General features: G+C 38.3%; 1 protein-coding gene across 1 annotated transcript; it reads right to left on the reverse strand.

Annotated features, from left to right (window-relative positions):
• Positions 1 to 14,464: 14,464 nt before the first annotated feature.
• LOC111885056 (receptor-like protein kinase FERONIA) lies at positions 14,465 to 19,589 on the reverse strand. The gene is made up of 7 exons (XM_023881349.3): positions 18,471 to 19,589; positions 17,783 to 18,021; positions 16,659 to 16,797; positions 16,405 to 16,547; positions 16,181 to 16,304; positions 15,591 to 15,890; positions 14,465 to 14,845 (listed from the first exon to the last, which is right to left on the reverse strand). Exons 1-7 carry the CDS (start codon positions 19,528 to 19,530, stop codon positions 14,838 to 14,840), a joined length of 2,013 nt encoding a protein of 670 aa, XP_023737117.1. The 5' UTR covers positions 19,531 to 19,589; the 3' UTR covers positions 14,465 to 14,837.
• Between the last annotated feature and the right edge of the window lie 7,453 nt (positions 19,590 to 27,042).

The following is a 27,042-nucleotide window of genomic DNA, read 5'->3' on the forward strand; positions in this document are numbered from 1 at the left end:
GCCAGCAGCTGAAGCAGGTACCTTCTTCTTCACGGTGTTAAACAGACATTTGGTGAGAGAGAGTATTGTCTGTCTAAACCTGATGTACCATTGCATCATGTCGTTGAAGTACTTGACATCATCATCTGAATTCTCTTTACACCTTTTGATGATCGATAACACATGCTCCAGACAAGCAGTGGTGTAAAGATGTTTGTCAGCTAAAGCTAAGAGACATTTCTGTCCTTCTGCTCTAGTGAACATAACCGAGTTGCGTCTCGGGTCGATCTTGCCCATTTGCATTTGGTTGAGATCACTGGCCGATCCCACAGGATCTATCTTCGGTTTCTTCTTGAAGACTGTGGCAACCTCCTGATCCATTAGGGCAACCTCCATGATGTAGCAGACTAACATCCTTTTGATATGGTCTATAATGGGACCATATTCGGCTTCATCAGTCAAAAGGATATTATGCAAGACAATCCAATCATGAGGATTTAAGTTCGGTAGATCTGCCAGGGAGATATGATGTGCAGTTTTTGCAGATCCTCGAATCACCTTGAACCGAACGTTTATGAACCTTCCTTCGGTGTAAGGCTTCAGTACCCGAACGTTCACTATCTTCTGGGCGCTCCAAGTTAGATACTGAGGACGAGCAGCCTTCAGATAGAAGTCGATGAGCTCCTTATCAAGTTCAGCATTTGGATGAGGGACTTCAAAGATATTTGAGAAGGCGTGGAAGATAAACGCCTTTCGAGTCAGCGGCATGTCGAACTGTGAGTCGACAGAGTTGTAGCAGTCGAACGAGATAACCGGCTCGAGCCATAAGATGCTGGGAGTATCTATGGCCTCTTTAATCAAGCGCTCCCGAGTCCAGGCAGGGAAGAGAGTCTTCCTGCTCTCGAGGAGATCGTGGGCTTCCTTCTGCTTGCGTTCGGCTTCTTCAGCCTCTCGCACCACACGATTAACATCATCATCCACATTGCGACTGTTCTTTCATTTCAACATGTCAGCAATGGTTTCATCATCTTCATCTTCATCTTCTTCCTCAGCTATATTTTTCCCTTTGTCCTTCACACCCGAACCCGAAGCTTGACCAGTCGGAGGTGGTTCGGTTGTGTGAGTAGCTTTAGAGGAAGGAGGTGGTTTCAATCCGGTCTTCTTCTCTTCTCCCCCTTGTTTCGGAATGGACACGAAACTAGGTAAGCCTTCTATTTTGCTGAGAAGGTCCATGGCAGGAGAAAGCTTTTCAGCAAGAGTTCGCCTTACCGAATGGTTGAGAATGGGATCGTGTGCTTCTAGGATGTTTGATAAGGCAGCGTGTACATCCGAAACACAAGTTTTGATGACCTCCCTTTCGGATCGAAGAGCTTCAAGTTGTTGTTGTGAGTTTGAAAGTTGCGTGCTCTTGATCTTGAGGGCGGTTGTTTTGCTCGCCAGAACGTCCATCAATGAATTTTCAGCCGCGAGATCCTCCTGAAGCTTAGCGAGGCGCGCATCGATGGAGGCACGAAGGGTCGAGTTGTCGTCGCTTAGGGATTGGCGAAGTGTAGCGAACGAGGTCAACTCCGTAGAAACAAACTTTGCCAATTGCTGAACAATCGGTTCCAAAGTTGTCTTTGTGGCGTCGGCGCTTTCCTGTAAGGACTTCAATAGGATAGAAGCGTCGGAGAATAGTTTATCGAATTTTTTGGTCGCTGCCTCACAGGATTTGGTTGAGGCGTTTATGGCGGCAGTGGCTGAGGCTACCGAATCATGTTGAGCCTTGGAGAAGGCATCAACAATCTTCTGAAGTGCAGCTTCAGAGAGAGAGGACTGTTGGTTGGAAGATGAGGCGAGAAGTAGGTCAACCTTCTCGTTGAGCTCCTTAAGATGCTTCTTTGTCACTGGAGCATCATCCTCTTCATCACTTTGAACCTGAAACGGACTATAGTAGACCGAATCGAAGTTCATGTTGTCACCGCCAAGAAACGGGTTATCTCCATCAGAGGCATTATCTGGAGATTGTGGAGGTGGTGAAGCTGGGGGTGTGGTTGTTTTGGTAGGTTCAGGTTGAGTGGGTGTGGGGTTAGTTTCGGGTGGTGGTTGAGTTTGGGTAGGGTCGGTTGTATGTTGGGTTTCGGTTTGAGGTGGTTCGGTTACGGGTGGGGTTTAGGTTATTGGTGGTGTTTCGGTTGCAGTTGTGAAAATGGGTGGTGGTATAGGGAAAGATGTTGGAGGAATAGTGGTAGTGGGGATTATGGTCGGAATGGAAGTAGGAATGGTTGGAGGAGGTGAAGGAACTGGTGAATTATGAGGTTCCATCTCTGGGGTAGGTGATCGAGGTGGTGTGTTGCCTCGTTGAGGGGTTTCGCCTCCTTGAGAGCCGTCCGAACCCGAACTCTCGTTCTCTGATTCACTCGAAGAAGAGGGAATTACAAGCTTTCGCTTCTGTTGAGTCTTCCTCCTCTTCGGTTGTGGGGACTGTGCAGCTTTAGGCTGTTTCCTCTTTTTGGGAGAAGGACCTTCAGGAGCTTTGGTCACATTCTTCCCTTTTTCCGCCTTTTTGCCCCTGTTCATCGGTTTGTCAGCAGCGTGGATGGACTTGAGCATATCTGGTGTGAGTTCCCTTGGCCCTGACTGTTTGAACTCCTTGATCGTCCTGATGATCCTGCTGTCAGAAGGAACAGCACCGTACATTGTCTCCGGAATAGAGCCAATGAAAGAGAACCCGGACGCATCAGAGACGATGATCTTCTTGGTATGAAACGTACCGATTGAAGACATCGATGCACCTGCAGGAGTGGGGACGTCGAACTTATCCATTGCCCACTTTGTAATGAGAGTCCAGAAACGGGCATACGACACCTCAGAATGTCGTGATGAAGAAGAAAGGCTCTGGATGAGCTGTTGCCAGAGGACCAACCCAAAATCCAAATTGACTCCGTTGTAAACTGCATACATGATTGACAAGAAAAGTCGACTAGCACCGTCAGATCCTGAGCTCCGTTCCGACAACCCCTTGAAGAGGACTGTGAACATGCCGTTCCACTGCGGCGGCAAGCAGGACTTCTTGAACTTGGCGACGGAGACGAGCACCTCCGTGTACCCCATATTGTAAAACATACTGTAAAGATGCCCCACCGGAATCTTCTCCGGATTGATCCTTGAAGAATCAGCAGCAAACCCAAGCAGAGTGCAGAATCGCTGCCTTGAAATCGAGGTCTTGTGATCAGCAACCTCAAAGAATACCCGCTCGACTGCTTTGTCGTAATAGGCAGTCGCATACACCTGCGAGAGCATCGTCATGGGCACAGACTCAACCCGTGATAGTGCAGGAGCGATTTGCGAGTACTTCAAGCACTCGATGATCGGAAACATGTAAGAATCATACGCCTGTGGTGTAAGGTCAATCACCAAGCATTGTTGCGGACGAATGGGAAGGATTTGTGAGGTAGCATGGAATGAGGAGGATTCTGCCATTGTTGAAGGCAGTAGAAGAAGATGAACAGTGAAGCTTTTGGGAGTTTTTGCTCTCTAGAAAATCCGGAAGCAGTAAAAAGGTAAATGAGAGTTTAGACTGCCTTTTATAGTGAGTGAATGGAGAGAGAAAAATCGTTTCAAATCTTCTATGCGATGATCACGTAGGAGAGAGAGTGTCAGATTCCTAGGATCACGCCACCCAACAAGCGCCGTTTCAGAAGAAAACCGGTTCAAATCCTCACGCGCCTTTAAATGCCAGAGGGATGTCGCTTGGATTTCGCACACGCGTCCATAATGTCAGTAAAAGTATGGGCGTTTCAAATTCACACGCGCCCCCTTTTTACCGTCGTTTGAATTTCAATCCGTTGAACTCCCGCTGAGTCAGCAACCTTTCGTCTTATCTTTTTAAAAGGCATCTTTTGAATTGAATACCCACGTGGATTATTTTTGACCACAGCTTCACAATTAACCACCAAAGTAATAATACAGCCTATAATAATTAGTAATGGAGTTTTGGAAAATCAAAGATTTTCGTGCAAAGAGTGTAAAAAGGAAAAGAAATAAAGCAACTCTTTTAAGGATTTTCTGTGATGTCAATAATGACACGAAACTGATGATCCCGGGCACGAATCTCTTCCTTCAAGGTCAAGAGAGACCTTAAAGTGTTAGTGTGGATTCCCATTGAATTACGATCAAACACTTATTAATAAATGTTGAAAGGCTTCTTTTAATTAGGCTAAATAAGGGTGGCTTTCGCTTTGATTCAGCAATTCTAATCTTGAAATAAGAAAGAAAGTGAACAAAGTACTTGTGAGACCGGTGTAGCCTGTTGAACAAGTAGGTAGGAATTTATTTTAAATTGGCTTGGAAAAATATAAAATCTCAGATAAAAAATTTAAAAAATTGGATCCCAAGGGAAGAAGTGTTATGGTGTTTAGCAATTTCATAGGAATCACACAAAATAAAATTTGAGATTTCATTAAGGTACATTCGTCAATTCTTTGGTGAAAACTTGAGCAAATTAATTGTTCACCGTCAATTCAGATTTGGTGTTGAATTTTGGGTTTCACTCAGCTCGTAGTGGCACGAAACTAAGATCATAAACACAGATGTTGTGTAACCATAAACCTCAGTGGTAATTTCTGAGAGTCTCAAGGGTTACGTTGAGGAAACGAATGTAATGGAGAAATATAATGGAGATGGTGTAAGAAGATAAAGTACCTCTGCAGCGAAATAAAGGACCAAGCAGAAAACTCTTATCTCATGTGAGAAGAGAGTGAGGTAGCTCACGATTAGAATAAATATGTTAGCCTTATTGGGAAGACAAGGTTTGTGTATACCAGGTCATGAAGGCTATTATTCAAAATCTTATGAGGCTTGGGACACATACAACAGCATGCTTCTAGGGACACTTAATTAAGCCAACATTTATATCCCCATAAACGAACGAACACATAATAAAAAAATATTTTTGGAGTTTTTGAGATTTATAAAAAAAATTAAGTAAGAAAAAAATGAGGAAAAAAAAACTTTGAAAACCGAACCCGAACATTCGGTTAGTTTCGGTTAGGAAAAATTTTGAAAAACTGAACCCGAGCGTTCGGTTGGTTTCGGTTCCAGAAAATTTTGAAAAACCGAACCCGAGCGTTCGGTTGGTTTCGGTTCCAGAGAATTTTGAAAAACCGAACCCGAGCGTTCGGTTGGTTTCGATTCAACAAAATTTTGAAAAACCGAACCCGAGCGTTCGGTTGGTTTCGGTTCAACAAAATTTTGAAAAACCGAACCCGAACCTTCGGTTGGTTTCGGTTCAACAAAATTTTGAAAAACCGAACCCGAACCTTCGGTAGGTTTCGGTTTTGGAAAATTTTTAAGAAACCAAGGAATTTAGACATGCAATTGGAAAATACTTTCAATATTAAGAAAAACAATTTTTGTACAAGTAATATACAACCAAGAAAAACTACCTTTGAAGTGATGAGCGAATCAGATGGTTTAACCGAACCCGAACGTTCGGTTAGTTTCGCTTCTTACGTTTGAGGCTGAGAGATAGTGTGAGGTACTGACTTTGATTCCATCATACCTAGCCCTTGCAGTATTCGGTTGAACGATGCTTCAGGAAGAGCTTTGGTAAAGACGTCAGCCAGTTGATCAGTGGTTCTTACAAAGTGAACTTCGACATTTCCATCTTCCACGTGATCTTTGATGAAGTGATACCTCAGTGCTATGTGTTTGGTTTTAGAGTGTTACACTGGGTTATGACAGATCCTAATTGCACTTTCAGAGTCACAATATAGTGGGATCTTCTTCATATTGAGTCCATAGTCTCGAAGTTGACTCTGGATCCAAATCACTTGGGAGGTGTAGGATGCAGCGGCAATGTATTCCGCTTCGGCAGTAGACAACGACACACACATTTGTTTCTTGGATTGCCAGCTGACCAACTTCCCGTCAAGGAATTGACAGCCACCAGTTGTGCTTTTTCTGTCGAGTCCACATCCTCCAAGGTCAGCATCCGAATAAGCTTGAACGAAGAAACCTGAGTTAGAAGGATACCATAGACCTAAGGAGGTGGTTCGCTTGAGATAGCGTAAGATGTTCTTCACTGCAAGCATCTGAGGTTCGCGGGGGTTTGCCTGAAATCGAGCACAATAACACACGGAAAACATGATGGCAGGCCTACTAGTAGTAAGATACATTAGTGAGCCTATCATTTGACGATAGAGCGTGATATCGACAGCTGGTTTGTCTAGGGATGGAGTCAGTTTGGTGCCGAATGCCATTGGGACTTTGACTTTTGAGTCTCCCATCATACCAAACTTTGCTAGGAGAGTCTTCGTGTAAGCTTCCTGATTGATAAAGATGCCTTCGGGTCCCTGTCTAATATTTAAACCAAGGAAAAAGTTAATAGGACCCATTGAGCTCATTTCAAATTTAGTCTCCATCAACTTTCTGAATTCAGCTGTTAAGCTGGGATTCGTAGAGCCAAAGATAATGTCATCGACATAAATTTGAACTATCATAAGGTGGTTACCTTCCTTTTTACGAAAGAAGGTTGGGTCAACCGAACCTTGTTTGAGATTAGACATCTTTAAAAATTTTGTTAGCGTTTCATACCAGGCTCTCGGAGCTTGTTTAAGGCCATACACAGCTTTATCCAGAATGTAGCAATGATTTGGATATTTTTCGTTCACGAACCCAGGAGGTTGCTCCACATACACGGTTTCTTCAAGTTCTCCATTAAGAAATGCACACTTGACGTCCATTTGGAAAACTTCAAAGTTTTTGTGAGCAGCATAAGCCAGAAATATTCTAACAAATTCTAGCCTAGCTACTGGAGCAAAAGTCTCTTCATAATCAATCCCTTCCTCCTGACAATATCCCTTTACTACCAGATGAGCCTTGTTCCTTATTACATTCCCTTCCTTGTCCATTTTGTTCCTAAAAACCCATTTGAGACCAACAACCGAAGCATCTGGAGGAGTTGGAATGAGGCGCCAGACTTTGTTCCTTTCAAATTCGTTCAGTTCGTCTTGCATTGCTTGAACCCAATCAGAGTGATCGAGGGCAGTGTTAACTGTCTTCGGTTCAACTTTTGATACGAATGAGTTAAACATACAAAACTCAACCTTTGAGAATAAGGATGTCTGTTTTGCCTTCAGTTGTGATCGGGTCAGAACCTTTTCAGAGACATCACCAACTACTTGAGAGATAGGATGATCTCTGGTCCATTTGGTAAGAGGAGGGTAATTTGGATCAAAGGTTGGGTCTAGTTCAACATTGATCATTTCTTTTGGCTCAGATTGGCTATCGTAGTCAACCGTCATATCATCATGCTCCCCCTCGATTGATGAGCTTTGAGAAACTTGAGGTTCAGGAGTTTCTTGTGATTCTGGCCTGGCAGGCATTGATACACCTTCGGTTGGAGAAGCACTTTCGGTTGCAGTTGTAGAGCTTGGCTCTCCCTCGACATTTGAGCTTGGCTCCCCCTCGACTTGTGAGCTTGGCTCCCCCTCGACTGAAGCATTGTTGGATGGAGGGTCATCTGTAGTCGATCCTCCTTCAATCATTCTCCTGGCAGCTTCTTCGACAATTTGCTTCATGTGGTCGACCTTGTTGTCTGCTGCACCTGCTTCTAAGAGAGAAGCTTTCTCTGGTTCGTCAAAGAGCTCCAGAAATTTATCGTATAAATTAGCGATCGAGACTGTGACTTGCCCAGTTTGAGGAAAGATTTCCCCAGCGGTGTCTTCTTGTAGCCTTTTGACATAGCCATCGTCAAAGGTCACGTAATATGTCTCTTTAATTTTTCTCGAACGCTTGTTTAGGACTCTGTATGCCTTGGATGTGAGAGAGTATCCCAGAAAGATTCCCTCGTCGGCTTTGACGTCGAACTTGTTGCGGTGTTCTTTAGAGTTGAAGATGAAACACCGTGAGCCGAACACGTGGAAAAATTTCACATTAGGCTTTCTGTTATTGAGAATCTCGTATGGTGTGAGCATGAATCGTTTGCTGAGATAAGACCTGTTCTGTGTAAAACAAGCAGCAGAAATAGCATCAGCCCAAAAATAAAGAGGTAAGGAAGCGAAACTTAGCATAGTTCGGGCAGCTTCACACAAAGATCGGTTTCGTCTTTCGACAATTCCGTTCTGTTGTGGTGTGTAGGGAGCTGAGAAGTTGTGACTTATTCCCTTTTCTGCAAGAAATTCTTCAAACTCCCTGTTCTTGAATTCCAGACCATTGTCGCTTCTGATGTTGCGAACGACCTTCTTGAGTTGTACTTCAATCTGCTTGATGAACACTTTCAGCTTATGAGTCGCTTCAGATTTGAGCTTTAGAAAGAACACCCATGTAAATCGTGAAAAGTCATCAACAATAACAAGAATATACTTGCTACCACCGATGCTTTCGATAGATGAAGGACCATACAAATCGATATGAAGTAATTCGAGTGGTTCAACAACTTTTGTGTTAATTACAGATGGGTGACTTTGACGACTCTGCTTCCCCATTTCGCATGCAGCACACAAATGATCTCTATCGAACTTGAGCAATGGAAGACCCCTAACATGACCTCCAGTGACAAGTCGGTTGATATCTTTAAAGTTGATATGAGAGAGTCTTCGGTGCCACAACCAGCTTTCGTCAGATTGAGCTTTTGATAGCAGGCATATAGCTGGGTTTCCTTTGATGGGTTTCAGGTTTAGAGGAAACATTTCACCCTTTCGCTCCGACTTGAGAATTACCTTCTTTGTCTTTTTCTCAATAATTTCAGAACCTTCATCATCGAATGAGACTTTAAGACCTGTACCCCCAACAAGCTGAGATACACTGATGAGGTTGTGTTGGAGTCCTTCCACATAAGCCACCTTCCTTATAGTAAAGTCACCATTTGTTATCATCCCGTATCCCTTTATGGTGCCGAAAGAATTATTTCCAAACTTGACATTGCCACCATTTGTAAGAGACCTGTATTCCCTGAGCTCCTCTTTCCTCCCTGTCATGTGACGTGAGCAGCCACTATCGATGTACCATTCTTCGTCGAACTGCTCGTCACTCATAACCTGCAAAAATTAAGCAGATTTAGGAACCCAAAGTTTCTTGGGTCCACGTGAGCTTTTCATGGGAACAGGAACAGTAAGAGAGATGTCAACAAGATATGTTCGTTTTATAAGTGTTGTTTCATCTTTCTTTTTAATGATAAAAACTTTTATTTTATTAGGATTGGGTGCGTTCGGTTTAGACTCTGGTGTGGATGAAGAGACCTTCTGTTTGTCCTTTTGTTCAGACGAAGAATGAACAGAATGAACTTTAGAGCAAGATGGAGATGAGTTTGTGGAAGTAGAAGAACTAGATGAACTAGAAGGAGTGGGTATAGATTGAGAGGACTTCTTGGCCGGAGATTCTAAGTGACCCTTTTGCTTTTGATCATTGGAGGGACTGACCTTAGAGTTTTGATCTCTTTTGAATTCAGAACCGAACCTTTGCTTTCGGTTGGAATTGTTCTTTGAACCGAACATTTGCTTTCGGTTGAAGTCATTCTCAGAACCGAACCTTTGCTTTCGGTTGGTATTTTCTTGTGAATCGAACCTTGGCTTTCGGTTGTCGTGACTCTCAGGTTTTCCGACAGGATTGTTTTCATACTTCAGATTCTTGTCTTGATGTGAGAAGTATGCATTCTGGGATTGCCAGAATTGTCTCCTTTCAGATAGATTCTTCCTGTATCTTTGGTTCCTTTCTCGTTTCTTATTCCTCATCTGCTTTGGTTGATGATGAACATTAGCTTTCATTTTCGGTTTCTCCTTGGCTGGTTCATTTTGAACTGTAGGAGTTTCATTTTGCACTGAGGAAGTAGAGGGAACGTCTTCTGTTGCCGAACTTTCATTCTCCTGAGGAATGTCTTTTGTACCTCTGGTACTTGGCTCATCGAAATTATCTGGCTTATTTAAGGGTTCAGGTATGTACCTACCTTTACTCATCCAAGAGGTTCTTTCTGATAAGCCCACCGTTTCGTTTGCATTATCTATTGGTGCTGACCAGAAGTACTCATCGCAGCCATCAACATTGTCTTCGTTTACAATAGCTGTGAGTTCAGCTGTCTGATGTTCGGTTACTCCAGTGACCTTGTATACTTGATTCGGAGTGGTCCTGACCTTTTGATACACAACTGCTTTCTCTGCTAAGATCGGGGACTTTTGTTGGGACAATCGAGCGAACTCCACTGAATTTTCAGAAATTAGATTCTTGTGGTTTTCAGGTTCGTTTTTCACAAATTCTGAGCAGTCAACCGTGTCCTCTACATAAATTTCACTCATGTTGTCGTCCTCGTTAAGCTCAGATGCATTTTCAACATCAATTTTGTTTTCTGAGCTTACATTGGCGTTTAAAGAGTCAAATTTTTGTATGGTTTCGATTCTCAGTTTAAGTCTATCATTTTCATCCAAAAGGTTTTTAAGCATGTCCTTGTGGTCCTTGGATTTAATGAAAGATTCAATTTTGTCCAGTCCATACATGTAGGTCGGATTGACATCATCAGATGATATCACACTCTCACAGTTATAAGCTTCGGCATCAATTTCATCCTCCTTAAACTCCAGGAAGGTCAAAATCATGCGATGGATCTTTTGGCCTATTTCACAGTCTAAGTGAAGTTGAGTAATATTAGAATAAAGACGTTTTGCAATTAAACAAAAAACATTCCGCTGTTTTAACAACTTTAAATTGTCTCTTTGTAAATAAATGTTTTCGTCTTTAATTTTAACTAATTCAGACTCCTTCAACTCGATCCACATGCGCCGCTCCTCACTCTTCGACGACACCCTGCTTAATTGATCAGTTAGGTTAGAATTGGTGACTCGAGTTTGAGTTAAGCTACTATCTAGATGAGAAATTCTTGTATTAACATTTTTTAGTTCTTTCTCATATGAGGATTGTGGTACTTTAAATGAAACAAAAATCGATTGTACCTTCTTTATAAGTTCATCAAGCTCATTGAACTGCTGGCTGAGTGGTTTGGCCGTAAAGCACATGTCCTCTTGCACCTTCGGTTCATTGCTTCCACTATCGGTATTGTATCCCCTCATCTGAGATACATCAGACACCATGAAGCATCTTCCTCCACTGCTCTCCTCCTTTGCCACATAAGCCTTTCCATGAGTAGGCTTCCTCACTTCATCGTCTTCTGAGTCAGTAGACCAAACTTCCACTCTACCGAACTCGTCATCAGCAACCGAACCCTGCACAATAAGAGCATTCATAGAAGGGTTAGCGGTAGACTTCTTCTTTCTCATCTCATCGAGCCTTTTCTGCAGCACAACTTCCTCATCCTTTTCATCATCCTTTTTAGCCATCTTCTTAAGGACACAATCTTTAGCATAGTGGTTTTTCCCACCACAGTAGTAACAACTTACTCCAGAATCACCATCAGCCGTCGGTTCCTTCTTGGGCTCTTCAACCTTCGGTTCATTGTTAACTTTTTCTGAACTATAACTCCCCTGCCAGTTTCGATTTTTATTGCTGGGGAATCTCTTCTTTATGAACCTCTTGGGGTTAGACACCATCATAGCATAATCCTCAGACGTGAGGTCATACTCCTCCAAGTTAAGGTCTTCATCCTCCATCGCAACTTTACTTTTTGACAGGAGGGCCAGCGAACCAAGGCTTGAAACAACGTTCTTCTCCTGGGACTTGAGAATACCCACCAGTTTCGCCAAAGAATATGATTTAAACTGCTCATGGGCTTTGACTGTAGACACCACTGCTCTCCATTCAGACCTTAGACCATTTAAGAATGTAGCCTTCTGCTCGATAAGCTTCCTTTCGATGTCATGCTTGATCATCCTGCTGAGAAGATGATTGAAGCGATCGAACGTCTAGGTCACTGTTTCTTCGGCTTCTTGCCTGAATTCTCCAAACTCCGATAAGAGCAAGGTTTGGATAGAATGTTCAAGATCCTCGTCTGTAGAGTACAGTTCGTGAAGTCTATCCCAAACTTCCTTTGCCGTCGTGCATGAGCTGACCAACCTGAAGGTGTCAGATTGAAGGGCAAATCTAATCAATCTTAACGCCTTGATATTGCACTGGAATTTATCCTTTTCATCTTGTGCAATATCTTTAACATCCTTCAGCAGATCATTGTACTCCTTTTGAGTTTTGATAATCCTGGACGTTGCAGAATGAGAAAAAGGTCCATTAATGATAGCTTCCCATATGAGGTATCCATTATCCTCGGATCCTATCACGTAGTCTTCGAAGTGATGCGCCCAGACTTCATAGTCATGGGTATATAGGATTGGAATCTTTGTCGTCGAACCGATGTTGTTGGAAATATTGATAGGATTTGATTGTAATTCGTCCATTATGATCGAAAAAACCTGTTAAAAGATCAGACTTGTAATAACTCAGATTAGGGCAAAACAATAAATATCAAGATACGTCAATAATGAGATGACGGCTCAATAAATATCAGTAATTGCGGAAAAACCCTAATTGAAACCTTTTCATAGAAAAGATGTGTATCGATTACACAGCCTCCTGCTCTGATACCAATTGATGAGATTAAAACTTTAATCTATGAAGATCGATTAGATCTTAAAGAGGTAAACAATTATAAAAACAGCAAGAACACGAAAATAAGAATAAGGCAAGAGTGAATCAATCGTGTCGAATGATTAAAACAAAATCATCAGAAGAGCTCGATTAAGAACATCAACTGTAGAGGATTGGTAGGTTACAAGAACGATTAAAGAAATCTGGAAATACTATCGTTATGCTCTAGATGAATCGTTAAAATCATTAACCTAATATGCATGCAAGCATATACTTATATAATAAATATAATGGGCTCTCGGTTGGACATGCCCAAACCGGAATACAAACTAAATAAACAAACAGACGAGCCCAAATGACGCAACCTTCAACAAAATCTTCAGCCCAACAAAATTCAATGTTCAGATAATCTCTACCAGGTAGGTATTGTTTATTTGGAAATGCGTGATACTCCTTACAGGGTCAATTTGTGGTTATTCTATTTTTGAGCCCTAGATTTAATGTTGAATTAACTGATGGGATTTCCATGTAATGTGGTGTGAACTTATTGTTTTGTTTAATGAAATATTATTATATTTGATGAATACGCAATCCTTTATTCCTATGACATAACTTCCAAATTATTTAACATATCATTATCTGCTCCAAAGGAAATATCTTGCAGCTTCTGGGCAAATGGTAAGTTGGTATATTACATTGGTCTTAGACACGAGTATTTAAATCCTTTCACCATGATTGCTAACAAAGGATGTTTAATATAAGGCTTCATTAGCTATTTGGCGGGTCCTATTAAAGATGCAAGTGTATTTCAAAACAAAATAAAGATATGACCCACAAAACAGAGCATCCTATTAGGAGATTACATCTAAGAAATCTAAATACATGATTTTAAGAATGGCTGTGAGATTATTCTCATGAATTCTTAATATGTTGATGATTTGCGTAATGAGTGTTGGTTGATCCAACATTTTATCAAGGTTCACATACGCTTGTAAATGGCAAACTATCCTACTCCTAAACTAATCATAAACACCACATCTGTCTCCTAGTGAGACTTGAACCATGACCTCACATTTTGATAGTGAGACTTGAACCATGACCTCTCATTTTGAAAGAGTCGCTCCTTGTCACTAGGCCAAAGGCCCTTTGGTATATGCGTGTATTTACTTAACTGTATCCAGCTGTCGACTTATAATATTCAAGCATGTTATGAACAAATCTACTTAATGACATCAATTCCAATGTGAGATATGAACTTTCATAAATACATGAACAATCTGCTCACCAGATTCTCTCTTACTCTCCTCTAATTTACAACTATATATGTTTTGTTGTTGATATTTCGAGAATAAGATTTTTCATGTATTTGCTTGTTAAATTTCTACATAGGATTACTTAATGCAATACTTTTTGTTTTGTCAATCTTGAAGTAATATTACTGGCGAAACTAATGAAAAGCCTCTAAGGGTACTACTAATCCGTAATATTTAAATAATTAAAACTGACTTGTTTCCAAGCTTCTATAAATGATAGATTAATCCTCCCTAATAAATGAAAATGATTTTGCCAAATGTCATTCTCTCATTCATTATGCCACATGTCATTTTGTCATAATTTTGAAATATTTATTTTCCACTTGTCATTTACTTCATTTTTCATTTTTCAATATATCATTAATTTAGTTTCCATAAATTAAACATATCATAATTACTATATTAATGTAATTTTCAAATTTCAAATTTAATTTTAAATAAATTTACAGTTTAAACCTTTGTATTAAACATTTTGTTATAATTAACACGTTTAGTACATCGGTCTGACAACTAAACAAATAATTTTAATTTTTTTCATGTTTTTTTTCTTATAATTTTATAATTATTTTAAAGTTCAAATTAAAATAAACTTCCCATTTAATCATTCGTATTTAACATTTTATTTTAATCAACCCGTATAACATACGGGTCTCACACCTGGTAAGAAATAATGAGTGGAGATTTTAATACATCCATATGGCTCGATAAAACTCACGTGGAGTCATTATTAGATAAAATCATAAAAAACTAAACAAGAGTTTTCCGTAGGAGTTGGTATGCATGCTGAAAGAAACACAAAGAGGTCAAATGAGCATCTAGAAACAGAGGAAAAACAGAGCATATTAGTGAGAGAAAAAAAAACGCCCTTGTTCTTTGTGTACATACATGAAACTGATGGAAGTTATATTAAAGGGTCCCATGTAAAAGAGAATGCCAACCTCCAGTTTGGAAATTCAGATGCTCTAATATGAAATTGATACATCTAAGTAGGAGATATATTTTGATCGTGTTTGTTCACTGTTCTTAAGCAATATTTCAACCCTAATTTCCTGCAAGACACAAAATTAGGTATGAGAATAATCTAAAAAAGAATGCCAACCTCAATTTTTCGGGCACAAAACTAGAAGCTCAGAATATATAGTGACTTTGAAAATCACCAATATCCTCAATATAGAGTAGTTTAAGCTTAAGTAAAACATATGGCTTTCTAACTTGTTCGATATTAGGGATAAAATGATTGTTGCATTCTTTTATTAACTTTCTAAGGTATGGGATCATGAAGACCACATCAAAGTTTGAGAGTAAGAATGACTTTATTGGATAACACCCCCTGTTTTGAACACCCTCTTTGAATTGAGAAAAATTAGTCATTTCGACATGTGTGTGAAAACGATTCTTGGGCTCATATGATTAAGAGTTTCTGCATGTAACTATTTACCCATTCGTGTTTTCATATACTTACATTTTTATTATATGTTTATTTATCTATTACATGTCAGTGAAACTCATGGAATCTCTAAACCTTAAGCTTACCCTTTATGTGATGAGTATTTTAGGATAGCATTGATGGAAGCTTGTGTAAAAGGCAAGATATAAGTGTTATAGTATTGTTGTATGCATGTAAAGGATTAAGAGATAGTAACTTCCGCTAAAATCACGTAGTATTCTTTAAACGACTTTTGAATACACCCATTGGATGTTGATGACTTTTCCAATTTATTACAATAGGAATAATAAAAATCTCCAGTTTAATTTAGTCATTTTCGGTATGCAAGTAAAGGAAAGGTCACAAACCATATATTCGTTCCAAAGTATGCCAAACTTCTGCACTTGAAGGCCTATCCTTAGAAACCTCAGCTATACATCTTGATGCGAGAGTAGCGCATTCAAAAGCATCCTTGAAGGAGTAATTTTGTTCAAGACGTGGATCCATTATCTTCTTTAGCTCGGTTGTGTCTGCAAGGTATGATCGTGCCCATGTTGCCAAATTACGTTGATGTTCTGGTAGATCAAAGGAGATTGCCTGTTGGCCTGTAAGGATCTCCAGCAACACCACTCCAAAACTATAGATGTCACTCCCCAAACTCACACGACCTGAAACATTGGAGCATAATGATATCACAATCACAAAATAGAGAGATCGACATTTCGCGTCAATACACTTAAGTATATTTGTTAAAACAAACCCATTGGTTTTTTGAAAACATATACTTTAGAAAAAAATTACTAGTATGATTTTTTTTTCTTGATATTCCTTACACAGTTAAATTAACGGATGGTTTTAAAAGGATAGCATGAAAGAAGAGCAATACGAAAAGGATTTCTTTTGTAAAAAAAATCCAAACACAATAGTTGAAACATTACTTTGTTAGATGGTAACCTACCGGTACTAAGATATTCTGGGTCTAAATAACCTAAGGAACCCATAACACGTGTGGTAACATCTATTCTCCCGATTTCAGGGAAAAATCTTGCTGACCCAAAACCCGCTAGTTGTGCATTAAAATGCTGGAATAAGAAAGAGACGAAACAAATATTGGCCAACTTTAATGGTGTAAAACCAAACCCATTGAATTTGTTCACTAAATCTCAATTAGATTAAGATTACCTCATCCAGTAATATTTTGGCGGATTTAACATCACGGTGTATGACTTGACCTACAAACGAATGCATATAAGCAAGTCCTCGGGCTACTCCTACCATTATCTTAACCCGTATTGCCCATGGAAGTTGTTTGGAAACATCATCACCTGATACATTGCAAAATTATTCATGTACATGAGCCTACTTCATTGTAACATTTAAGCATTGGATTAAAAATAACCCAAGAATAGTTTCTGAGAGAGATTATAGTATGTTACCTCCACTTAAGAATTGACGTAAATTTGAATGCTTCATGAACTCATAGACAAGCAAGTGTTCGTTTTTTTTATCATCGCAATATCCCAGGAGGCAAATAATATTTCGATGAGCCAACCCTCCTAAAATGTTCACCTCCGTCTGATCTCACATAACTATTAGTTAGATTCATCAAAACGCTTCATAAAACAAAATTTCCGGCATTGTAATAGGAGAAAGAGTTTGCAATCAGTTAGTTTCATTCACATCATATAGTCGAATCTACACAAGTGACATTTCCTATGATACAAATACCATGTTCAATTCCATCTATTGTTATTTAGGATGTGTTCCCGTGCAACTTTACTCGATAAAAAAACATAGCGATCAGTAAAGAAACAAAGAAAAGCGTGTGTGTGTGTGTGTGTGTGGGTGGGGGGGGGGGGGGGGGGGGGTTATGTTTGAGTTTTTTGTTGAGCGAAGAGAAATACCACCTCTGGAGAAATTTTCGATTATCTTCTCCCCAAAGATATTCCTCACATGTGTAGGAAGATATGGAGAGAAAGCAACGATACTTATGCAAAAAGCTATTACTTCCTCCGTCCCAAAATAATTGTCCACCTTATTATTTTAGTTTGTCCCAAAATTATTGTCCACTACCAAAAATAGATATACATTTTTACCATATTGCCCTTAACATTTAATAAAGTAACTATAATAATTACAAATGCACATTTCCCATTGGTTTTAGAAAAGGGCAAGAAGGTCATTTTACTAAAAAAACAAAACCAATTATTGTTTTTTCTTAAACTGTATGTTTTTTGTTTGAACGATAATTTTGGGACGGAAGGAGTATTTTTTGTCTTACCAAACTACCTCGGACTTAATCTAACCTATTATACAAACTCATTAGTTGTCAACTTTGTTTCAGTTTCTCTCTAACTCGGGAGCATAGTAAAAATTTAAGGATGATTTTAAAAGGAGAGCATGCAGCAACAGCAATTCCAACATAAAATCAGACTTGTAGTTTGAGAGTCATTTAGAGTTTGTATGAAAAATTCTACAACAAATACTTTAAGCATAAAAAGTTAATATTTCATTATTCATATCATACATACGAGCAAACGTCCCATGAACTGATATTCACCTGCCAACGTTGAAGATGTATTTCATGATCAGCTGGCGTGTACCTTTTAACAGCAACAGCAACTTCAACACCCTCCGTTGAATTAACCCAACCTAAGAACACCTCTCCACAATCTCCCATATCCAGAAGCAAATCCTGACTGAAATGTCTTGTAGCCCTTTTCAAATCTTTAAACTTATATACTATTAACCTTGTATTTCTATTGTATCCCTTGCTCGATAGCTTTGAATCACCACGGGCTGAAATAGATGAATATAAGCACATTATGAAATTGTTATTTTAACTTTTCCACCATCATACATTGGATCTTTGGATTTACTTCATATAATACCCAATCAAATTTTTCCACATGGTTTTGATATGACAAATAAGAACTCTCCACATTACCCATTTTTAGTATGCATGACTGTGTAAAGGAAATGTCACAACGATACGCTACATGCAATAAGCATTGAGAAGAATGATGTGAAAACAGCAAGTACTCTTGTCTTATGACATTGGGAAATGGAATTCCTATATTTGTCATTAATCTTATGCTTATATATGCAACTAAGGATATGTATATATATATATATATATATATATATATATATATATATATATATATATATATATATATATATATATATATATATATATATATAAAGAATGTGTATACACAATTAAATGGGAGTTTGAAATTAAATACCAGAGTTCTCTCTGTTGGAGGTAGAGGGAAACATATCAAGCACTTTTCCGAATATTGTTTTATTGGCAGCCTGCAAGGAAGTATTGGTTTTCTCTTGTAAGGTCATTAGAGAATCGAGACTGACCACAACCTCAGCCATTGTAGGGCGCTGCTTTGGATTGCTGAGCAAACATCTCTCTACAATTCTAACAAACTCCTTCAAACATTTTGTGGATATTTCACCCCTTATATCACAATCAATTATACTCTTTAAATTGCCTTCTTTGATTGAACTTTGAGCCCATGCAACTAAACCCCATTGCTCCTCATCAAGACTTCTATCAACTGCACGTTTTCGACATAACACTTCCAACAAAATCACCCCAAAAGCATACACATCAGACTTCCTAGTCAGCCTTCCAGTTGTGAAATAATTTGGATCCAAATATCCAAAAGTACCTTTCACAAGTGTATTGACATAAGTAGATGGCTGATTAGTTGGGCCTATTCTAGACAACCCGAAGTCCGAAATTTTAGCTGCCCAACTTTCATGTAACAATATATTTGAGCTTTTGATATCACGATGTATAACCCCGACATCAATCCCTGTGCCAGTGTGGAGATAGTCTAACCCACGAGCTGCACTTATGCAGATCTTGAGTCGTTGAAGCCAAGAAAGAGAGGTACCAAGTTTATGTAGGTGGTCTTCTAGTGTTCCATTTGGCATATACTCATAGATGAGGATCTTTTCTTTTTCGTGATTGCAGTAACCAAACAAAGACACAAGATGACAATGACGCAACTTTGAAAGCATCTCAACTTCTGCCCAGAACTCAGTTACCCCTTGAGTGGACATGGAATCCAACCGTTTAATAGCAGCAACCACAAGACTTGGTCCATTGATAATGTTACCTTTGTAAACTTTTCCAAAACCCCCCTTCCCAATTACTAATGATTCGTCAAAGTTAGCAGTTGCTAAGAGAATCTCATGAAATTCAAAGTAACGGCATGGTCGTGATGATTCTATGGAGGAGAATGTGGAGGGCTGAGATTGGTTGAGATCGTCGGTAGCGGAAAACATAGTTATTGATGAAGAAGAAGTAAAAGTTGAAGCAGATTTTGCAATCGTTGTTCCATAGATTGTAATCTTCTTCCTGGAAAGAGAGATGGAGCCCACGTGTGACCCAGCGTTTGTATTTAATTTCTTTTAAAATCAACTATATGCTGGAGTGCCTCCAAAACTGCAACTTAAGTTTTATCATCTAGACGGGCAAAAGGACAACATAGACACTAATGACAAAGAAATTAAGTTTTATGCATCATATAAGACCCGTGTACTACACGGATTTATTAAAAATAAAAATTTAATATCAATATTTAAACATTAAATTTAATATCAATATCAATTTTAGAGCTCTCATTAATTATGTCATTTATTACATTATAAATATATCATTTCTTTTTTAAGGAATTATTTATTTCTCTCAATATTGTAACCGAAATAAGTTATGATATGTGAACAAATCAGAAAATTCCATGTGGAAATAAATAAATTCTAAAAATCTATTAAGATGCAATGTGTCCAAATCAATGAGGACATGACATGTGGCAGAAAATGGGTTTTATTTATTAGTATAGATATTTCAGTTTTTTCCCCTCGATATAGCCTGCAAAAACTGGGTCTTTCTCCATCTATTGCTACTCAACCCATAATTATGGGCTACTGCCCCAATTCAGACAAACCTTAAATCCTTGTTGCCAACTGCTTTTTAGGGTTTATTGGAATTAGATATGTGAAGGGTAGAAAGTCAGGTGTAATAATGAAGTGGATTATATCAACAAATAAGGAATCAAAGAGAGCCCATATTAAGGTTTATACAAATATTAAAAACCTACAAACAGAAATATATCGCCTTGTGTGTTGTCTAAAAAGTGAGATTTATCGAAAATCATACCAAGTGCGTGGAGGAACAGAGCGTAAACATCCTGTATGTTCTCATTTTTGTGGATATTGTTGTTTGTATCGAACAAGCTAATCATGTCTTGTGCTTCTAGTTTATGATTTTTATTTTTGATTTTGAATGGGTGTTTGGGATTGCTTTTATAATGACTTTTGACTTTTAACTTTTTCAAAAAGTTAAAAAGATGTTTGGGTAATAGAAAAGTTTTTTTTAAAATGACTTTTTGTATAGAGTAAAATGAGGGGTTTCAAAAAGTCACAAAAACCTGACTTTTTGTGATTTTATATGTAAAAGTTAAGCTAAAAGTCCTTTTGCTAATCCAAACACTTTTTAAAGAGCTTCTTTTACAAAAAGTCATTCTACAAAAAGTCCTTCTACAAAAAGGACTTTTGATGTTTAAAAGCAATCCCAAACACCCCCGAAATCTCTACCGGAGTAGAGGGAAGATTGGATTATGGAGGAAACTCAAGAAGTATCATGAAGTTCCATGGGGTGGGTTTTGTTTCTATGAGCTGTGATAATCATGTAACTACAATTGTCCTTCCGAGTGATAAAGCGATAATTAACTTCTTTTATGAAATTATGATAGGACCAAATAACCAATGATTGCGTAGGTATTTTAATACAGTGAAATATGACAGATTAACTTCTTTTATTCTCTTTATTTTTATACGTAGGGACTTACTAACAGACCTATCAAAGAGAAATTTAATTTTGGTATTTTCACCATTAAGATTATTTCCTTCTATATTAACAACTGATATATCAAATTTAATTTATAAATTCTTTTTTGTTGGTTGGACACTGTTGACCTTGTCGCCCTCAACTCCCTTGGTGCTATCTCACAAAGGGTCCTACCCTTTCTCTAAACCAAGAGTTTAACACATTGTGTGAGGAGAATGAAATCAAACATGAGGGAACTTCACAGTATACTCTCCAACAGAATGGTTTGGCTGAGAGAAAGAATAAAACCCTTTTTGTGATGGTCAGTTGCATGTTGAACCAATCTGGTCTACCAAACAATGTATCGGGGAAAAAACTATTGACAACTGCTTGTTATGTTCATAATAGGATCAATAGTCGTGTGATTCCTACAAGCCCTTATGAGTTGTGGAAAGGTAGAAAGCCTAACCTAGACTATTTGAAAGTATGGGGTGTGTAGCTGATTATCGGACACCTGATCCTAAGATATCCAAATTAGGCTCGAGCTATGAATAGCGTGTTTATTGCATATGCTCATAACAACAAAGATTACTGATTATTGGATGATGAATTTGATGTTGTTGTGGAATCCAGAGATATGAAATTCTTTGAAGACAAGTTTTCTAGAAATGATGAAAACCCAAATAATACAACACCTACAAGTACTTCTATAACACCCCGATATCAGGTAAATTTCCATTTTTAACCCTAAGTGAAAATCTTATGCAAAATTGATCCTTACACCATGCATACTTGGGGTGTACGCATGGCATATCTCCCTTAAAAGGGACGCATGTTTTTTATGCGTACGCAGGGCGTACATGGCAAATGTGAAAATCCTAATTTTTAGGGTTTGAGCACTATTTAAATCATGTTAACCCCTCAAGACCTTTTCCCTCATCATCCTTCATCTCCTAAATCATCCATTGTTAACCCTGATCCATTGTGTGGGCATTTTTGAGCTTATGAGTGTATTTTTGTTGTTCTTATAGTAAGAAGGAGGAAGTGAAAACACCTTGGAAGCTCAATACAACCTAAATCCAGAAGCATCTCATCCGCTAGCTTCATTTGAAGGTATAAAGTCTGAAACTTGATGAGTTATTTGCTTAGATCTTGCTCGCCTAGAGTTTGTGTTCATTTTTGGTCCCTTGAGCTTAGTGTTCATGAGTATGGCTTACTCTAACCATAAAAGCTGCCCTTTCAGATGTTTTTAGCTGCTAATAACCATAAAAATGGGATCTTGGTCTGTTTTCTTTCTTCATGCATGTGTTATGAGGTTTTGGTAGTGTATTATATTAGGGTTTGGTTGTTGCACTGATTCTAGCCATGGAAAGTCATAAAGTAGGAAATTTATGAATTAGAAATTTTTTTTAGGACTTGATATGAGGTTTGGACATTAAGGCTTAATGGATTAAGCACTTAATAAGAAAGAGAAATTTTAGGCATAGTATGTTGGGCATAACAGGGTGTATGTTGCATATTTTAGCCAAGAGCCCCATAATCTAGTAGGACCGTGACTATACTCAACATAATGACAGAGTACACAATGCGTACTCAATCTTTGTAACGACCCAATTTTCACGTCCAAAAATTTCATTTTTAAAACATTACTTTCGAAAACATTGATAAATAACACATTGTTTAAACAAACCATGTCACAAACGTAAACCAAATTTGAAAACCATAACATATAAACAACCAAAATATCAGAGTATCAATCCCAGAATAATCTCATAACTGTGGATTCAAGAGTGTGTAGGATGTGCGGCTACCGCGCCAGCTCCTTCCCCTTCAATGAAGAGGTACCTGAAACCAAAACTGTAAACTGTAAGCACAAAGCTTAGTGAGTTCCCCCCCCCCCAACATACCACATACCATACAATTACATAACATACATATACTGTTGGGCATATCTGGGTGTCCAACCTACCTCTTCGGTCCTCTCGACCGGATATTGCCTCGCATACCTGGGTGCTGGCCTCCCCTTCGGTCCTCTCGACCGGATATTGCCTCGATATATTAAAGACCCCTTTGAGTATAATCACACTCGATAACTCCACCCGACTTGTTCCTTAGTGCCCTAAGGATTCTTACTTGGTCTACGCACCAACCTGGTATCTTCAGTAGTACGGGCCTGATACTACCGTCCATACCGCATCGACATTCATCCCAAGTCCTCCTTGAGCCCCAAATCCCAAGTACTCTACTCTCTCTATCATGTTCTACTCACTAGCAAATCTCTCATAAGCACCTCGCTACTATCTAAGTCACTCTTAAGCATCTCTAGCAGCAAAACCCCTAGACTAAGGCATCATATATCAGGCCACCCTAGTCCTAATAAGAATACCTAGTCTACTCTAGCATGCATATCGTAACTCATCATGTAGCATAACATAACATCTCTGATAATCACTTATTATTAGGGTATTCTGGGAAATCATCGTTCGGGCACTAGCCGATCGTACACACGACTCTGCTCTGTGTTTTTCAAAAATCTTTACCTTTTTGAAAATATTTCTCAAATCCTCAGTTTGAGTTCAAATAAGCCCGAAGGTGTACTCGAATCCCTCAAACCAAGGCTCTGATACCAACTTGTAACACCGTAAATTTCAAAACAATTTTTCGCATTTTATAAAAACATGATTCATTTATTATTCATAAAAACATCATTATTTGAAACTCAAATTCATAGCATATAACAATCCCAAGATCTCATAACCTAAAAATCCCGTGTGTGTACTGATCATTTCGGCGCCTTCCCGCGATCCTCACTAGTACCTGAAACAAATAACACCAAACACTGTAAGCACAAAGCTTAGTGAGTTCCCCAAAATACCATATATATATATATATATATATATATATATATATATATATATATATATATATATATATATATATAAAACACATATTAGCCACTCGAGGCCATAACTCTGGGAGTCCGTGCACCCAACTCTATGAGCCCTCAGGTTCTAACTCTGCAAACATGCACAACATAAATCACATAGAAGAATGCAGTGCAACACATAACACATATATAGCATACAAACACTGTATCACATAACTCTATTCACTTACTCAAGGTAAAGTATAGTGAGAAGACTCACCTCGCGTATCTCGGTAACTCGTAAATCCCTGAAATCACTAGTGCTCGATCTCCCGAGCTATAGTCCTCCTATAACACAAATATATCCCTAATTAACACTTTCCCCACTAGGGTTGACTAACTCTATCAAGTCAACACCGGTCAACTCTAGTCAATGGTCAACGGTCAACCCAACTCGGCGAGTCTGGCGTGGACTCACCGAGTCCCTACGGGGACCTGATTCCTCTGAATCCCTTCCGACTCACCGAGTCACTCACCCAACTCAGTTACTCAACCCCAACTCGCTCCAACTCGTCGAGTGCATTCCATGCACAACCCCAAACGACCTTCTAAGGTCAGATCTGTTCCCCTAACTCGTAGATCCAGTCTTTCCAAGCTTATTTATCACGTAAAGTCTATGTCTTGGCGCTCAAAACACATCTATTGACTCGTAAATGGTGTTTTAACCTCAAACACAATGATCCCAAACCAAAACCTCCATAGACTCATATAAAGCTTGGACAAAGAGGCACTCTGGACCTCCATGGGTCCAGATCCAGAACCTAACTCGCCTAAGGGACAATGGGAGCACTAGATCTAGTCACAAAAGGGCTCAATAAGCCCTAAATCAACATGAACATCACCTCAACAGAAAATGGTTCGAAAATAGTACCTCAAACGTGATGTTTTGGACCTCAGATCTTCAGGAAGTTAACCCTCTTGCTTCCTCTTGTCTATAGCTTCCTTTCCCTTGCTAGAAAACACCTCCAAGGTCGACAATGGCTCCTTCTCTCACTCCAAACGCTCAAGCTCACTAGTGTTTCGATCTGGGGGCTGGTGAGCACAAATGACGGCCATAAGGCCCTTTAAATAGGCCCCAAACCCAAGAAATTAGGGTTTCATTAAACAGCGCGGACTCGCCGAGTCCCCAATGCGACTCGTCGAGTCCGGTCATTAATCCGGGTGAGAAATCGCGTCTCTACTCGGCGAGTCTACGCACCAACTCGTCGAGTTCTTCCACAAAACTCAAAATAAAATAAATAAATATAATACCTGAAATTCCGGATGTTACAAATTTTCCCCTATTTTAAATCTTGAATTTCCAGTTATAAAGGTTTTAAAATAGTCAAATTTAAAAAGATATTACTAAAAACCATTTCAATTAAGGCATTAAATATCAACCATTAATATAAATTCGTTTATATTAGCAAACCATTAATATAAAATCCATTTTTATTAGGAAACCATTAATACCCAAAAATCAGATTCAAATTATCACATACATATACAATTCATCCTTGCATTTGCGGCTCACATTTATTTTCGATTGTTGATTTTCTTCAAACCTTCTCCTATAAAATCATTTTTATTGTTTATCACTTCCATCATCATTATCTGCTTCAAACCTTCATTGTTGTGCACTAGAAGGCCAGTACATTCTTTCGCTTTTTTATATTTTTTTCGATTATTTTTTGTTCCCGTATCAAATAGACGTATTCATATATATATTTTGATATTCTTTGTCACAGCTTACATGAAATCGATTAACATCAATCCGTCTAGATCAAGTCAAACAAAACAAAAATGTACAATTTTTTATATTAAATTCTTAACCTATTAACTTGGACTCGATACTCAACGACCTCTACAAACTGCAATAGCTATGTGATTTTTTTACAATTTATAGCAACATACTTACCATGAAAAAAGAACTTTTAATTTAAACTACAACTTAGTTTTTTATCGGTAACAATAATATACAACACTTAATATCAACATCATTTCCTACCGGTTCCTCTAAATAATAATACATGAACCATATCAAAAGTAGGCTAAGAAGTTAGAATCTAAACTAGGAATGATCTTATTTCCCTGAATATCATATTTACGGTATTATAGAAATTTTTTTATTTGATTTTAGAATCAAATTGCATAATTACAATTAACATTGTTTTTATTAAACTTTGTATTTAGGTATGAAACAACAATAAGTATATTTTTGAAGGAACAGTGTTCAAAATAATTTGTATAATCTAAATACATGTTAATTTAGTTCATTTCTATACTTTCCTGTAACATTGGATTTTTTTTGTCATGTTACATTCAAAATATGGATTATTAGAATAGAAACCTTAGGTGTTTGACGAAATGTCTCAAAAAATCTGACACAAGTTTTCTACGCTCACCTCACAACCATGTATAAATTTTGGTTTTCTTTTTCTAGATTTTTAGCATCATGTATTTTTTATGTTTGCAACTTTGTAGTGTTACATGTTTTTTTTCTCATCCTCAGGTTTTTCTATCTCTGATAGGGCTTTATTTTTTATATTTATTGTAAACTATCGATTCAATCTATGTCACTTTGTTATGACTTTTATCAGCGTGATAAGATTCTAATAAATTGTCAATTTCTTGATCTTTTAGAAAAAGATGTTCTAACTGGATTATCACTACGCTGGTGGTATTCTATTTTGTTGATGAAGCGATCTATGATTTGGCCATGATGGTTTTTACGGATTATGTTTGGACTGATAATTGTTCTTGTCATAAAAAAATTACATCTAACAAAAAGTGAAAGATAATTTTTTAAATTAATATCATCATTTAACTTTAAAGGATTTTTTTCAACTTTGATGGCATGTAACAGAGTTTTGGCTAAAATTTTCAATTTTGTCTGCATATAACAGGTTATGACTTAAATAATGATATTACATATTTGGGCAATCAGGTTTTCTTCGGTTCTTAAATTATTTTGCAGAAAGTGGTCCGATTTGGTATTATTGATCTCACAAAAGGCAAGTCTCATGTCTCTTTTAGCATATCCATTGAGTTTAATAGTTTATTG

The sequence above is a fragment of the Lactuca sativa genome, chromosome 7 (genome assembly GCF_002870075.4).
Source record: "Lactuca sativa cultivar Salinas chromosome 7, Lsat_Salinas_v11, whole genome shotgun sequence".
NCBI lineage: Eukaryota > Viridiplantae > Streptophyta > Magnoliopsida > Asterales > Asteraceae > Lactuca > Lactuca sativa.

What these genes read in the sequence shown, in the direction of transcription:
- LOC111885056 (XM_023881349.3), bottom strand. Translation starts at nt 19,530, where the DNA reads ATGTTTTCCGCTACCGACGATCTCAACCAATCTCAGCCCTCCACATTC. An exon ending in TACATCTTCAACGTTGGCAG is followed by an intron (nt 16,798 to 17,782) that starts GTGAATATCAGT and finishes ATGTGAGATCAG; the next exon opens with ACGGAGGTGAACATTTTAGG. An exon ending in CCAAAATATTACTGGATGAG is followed by an intron (nt 16,305 to 16,404) that starts GTAATCTTAATC and finishes TTCTTATTCCAG; the next exon opens with CATTTTAATGCACAACTAGC.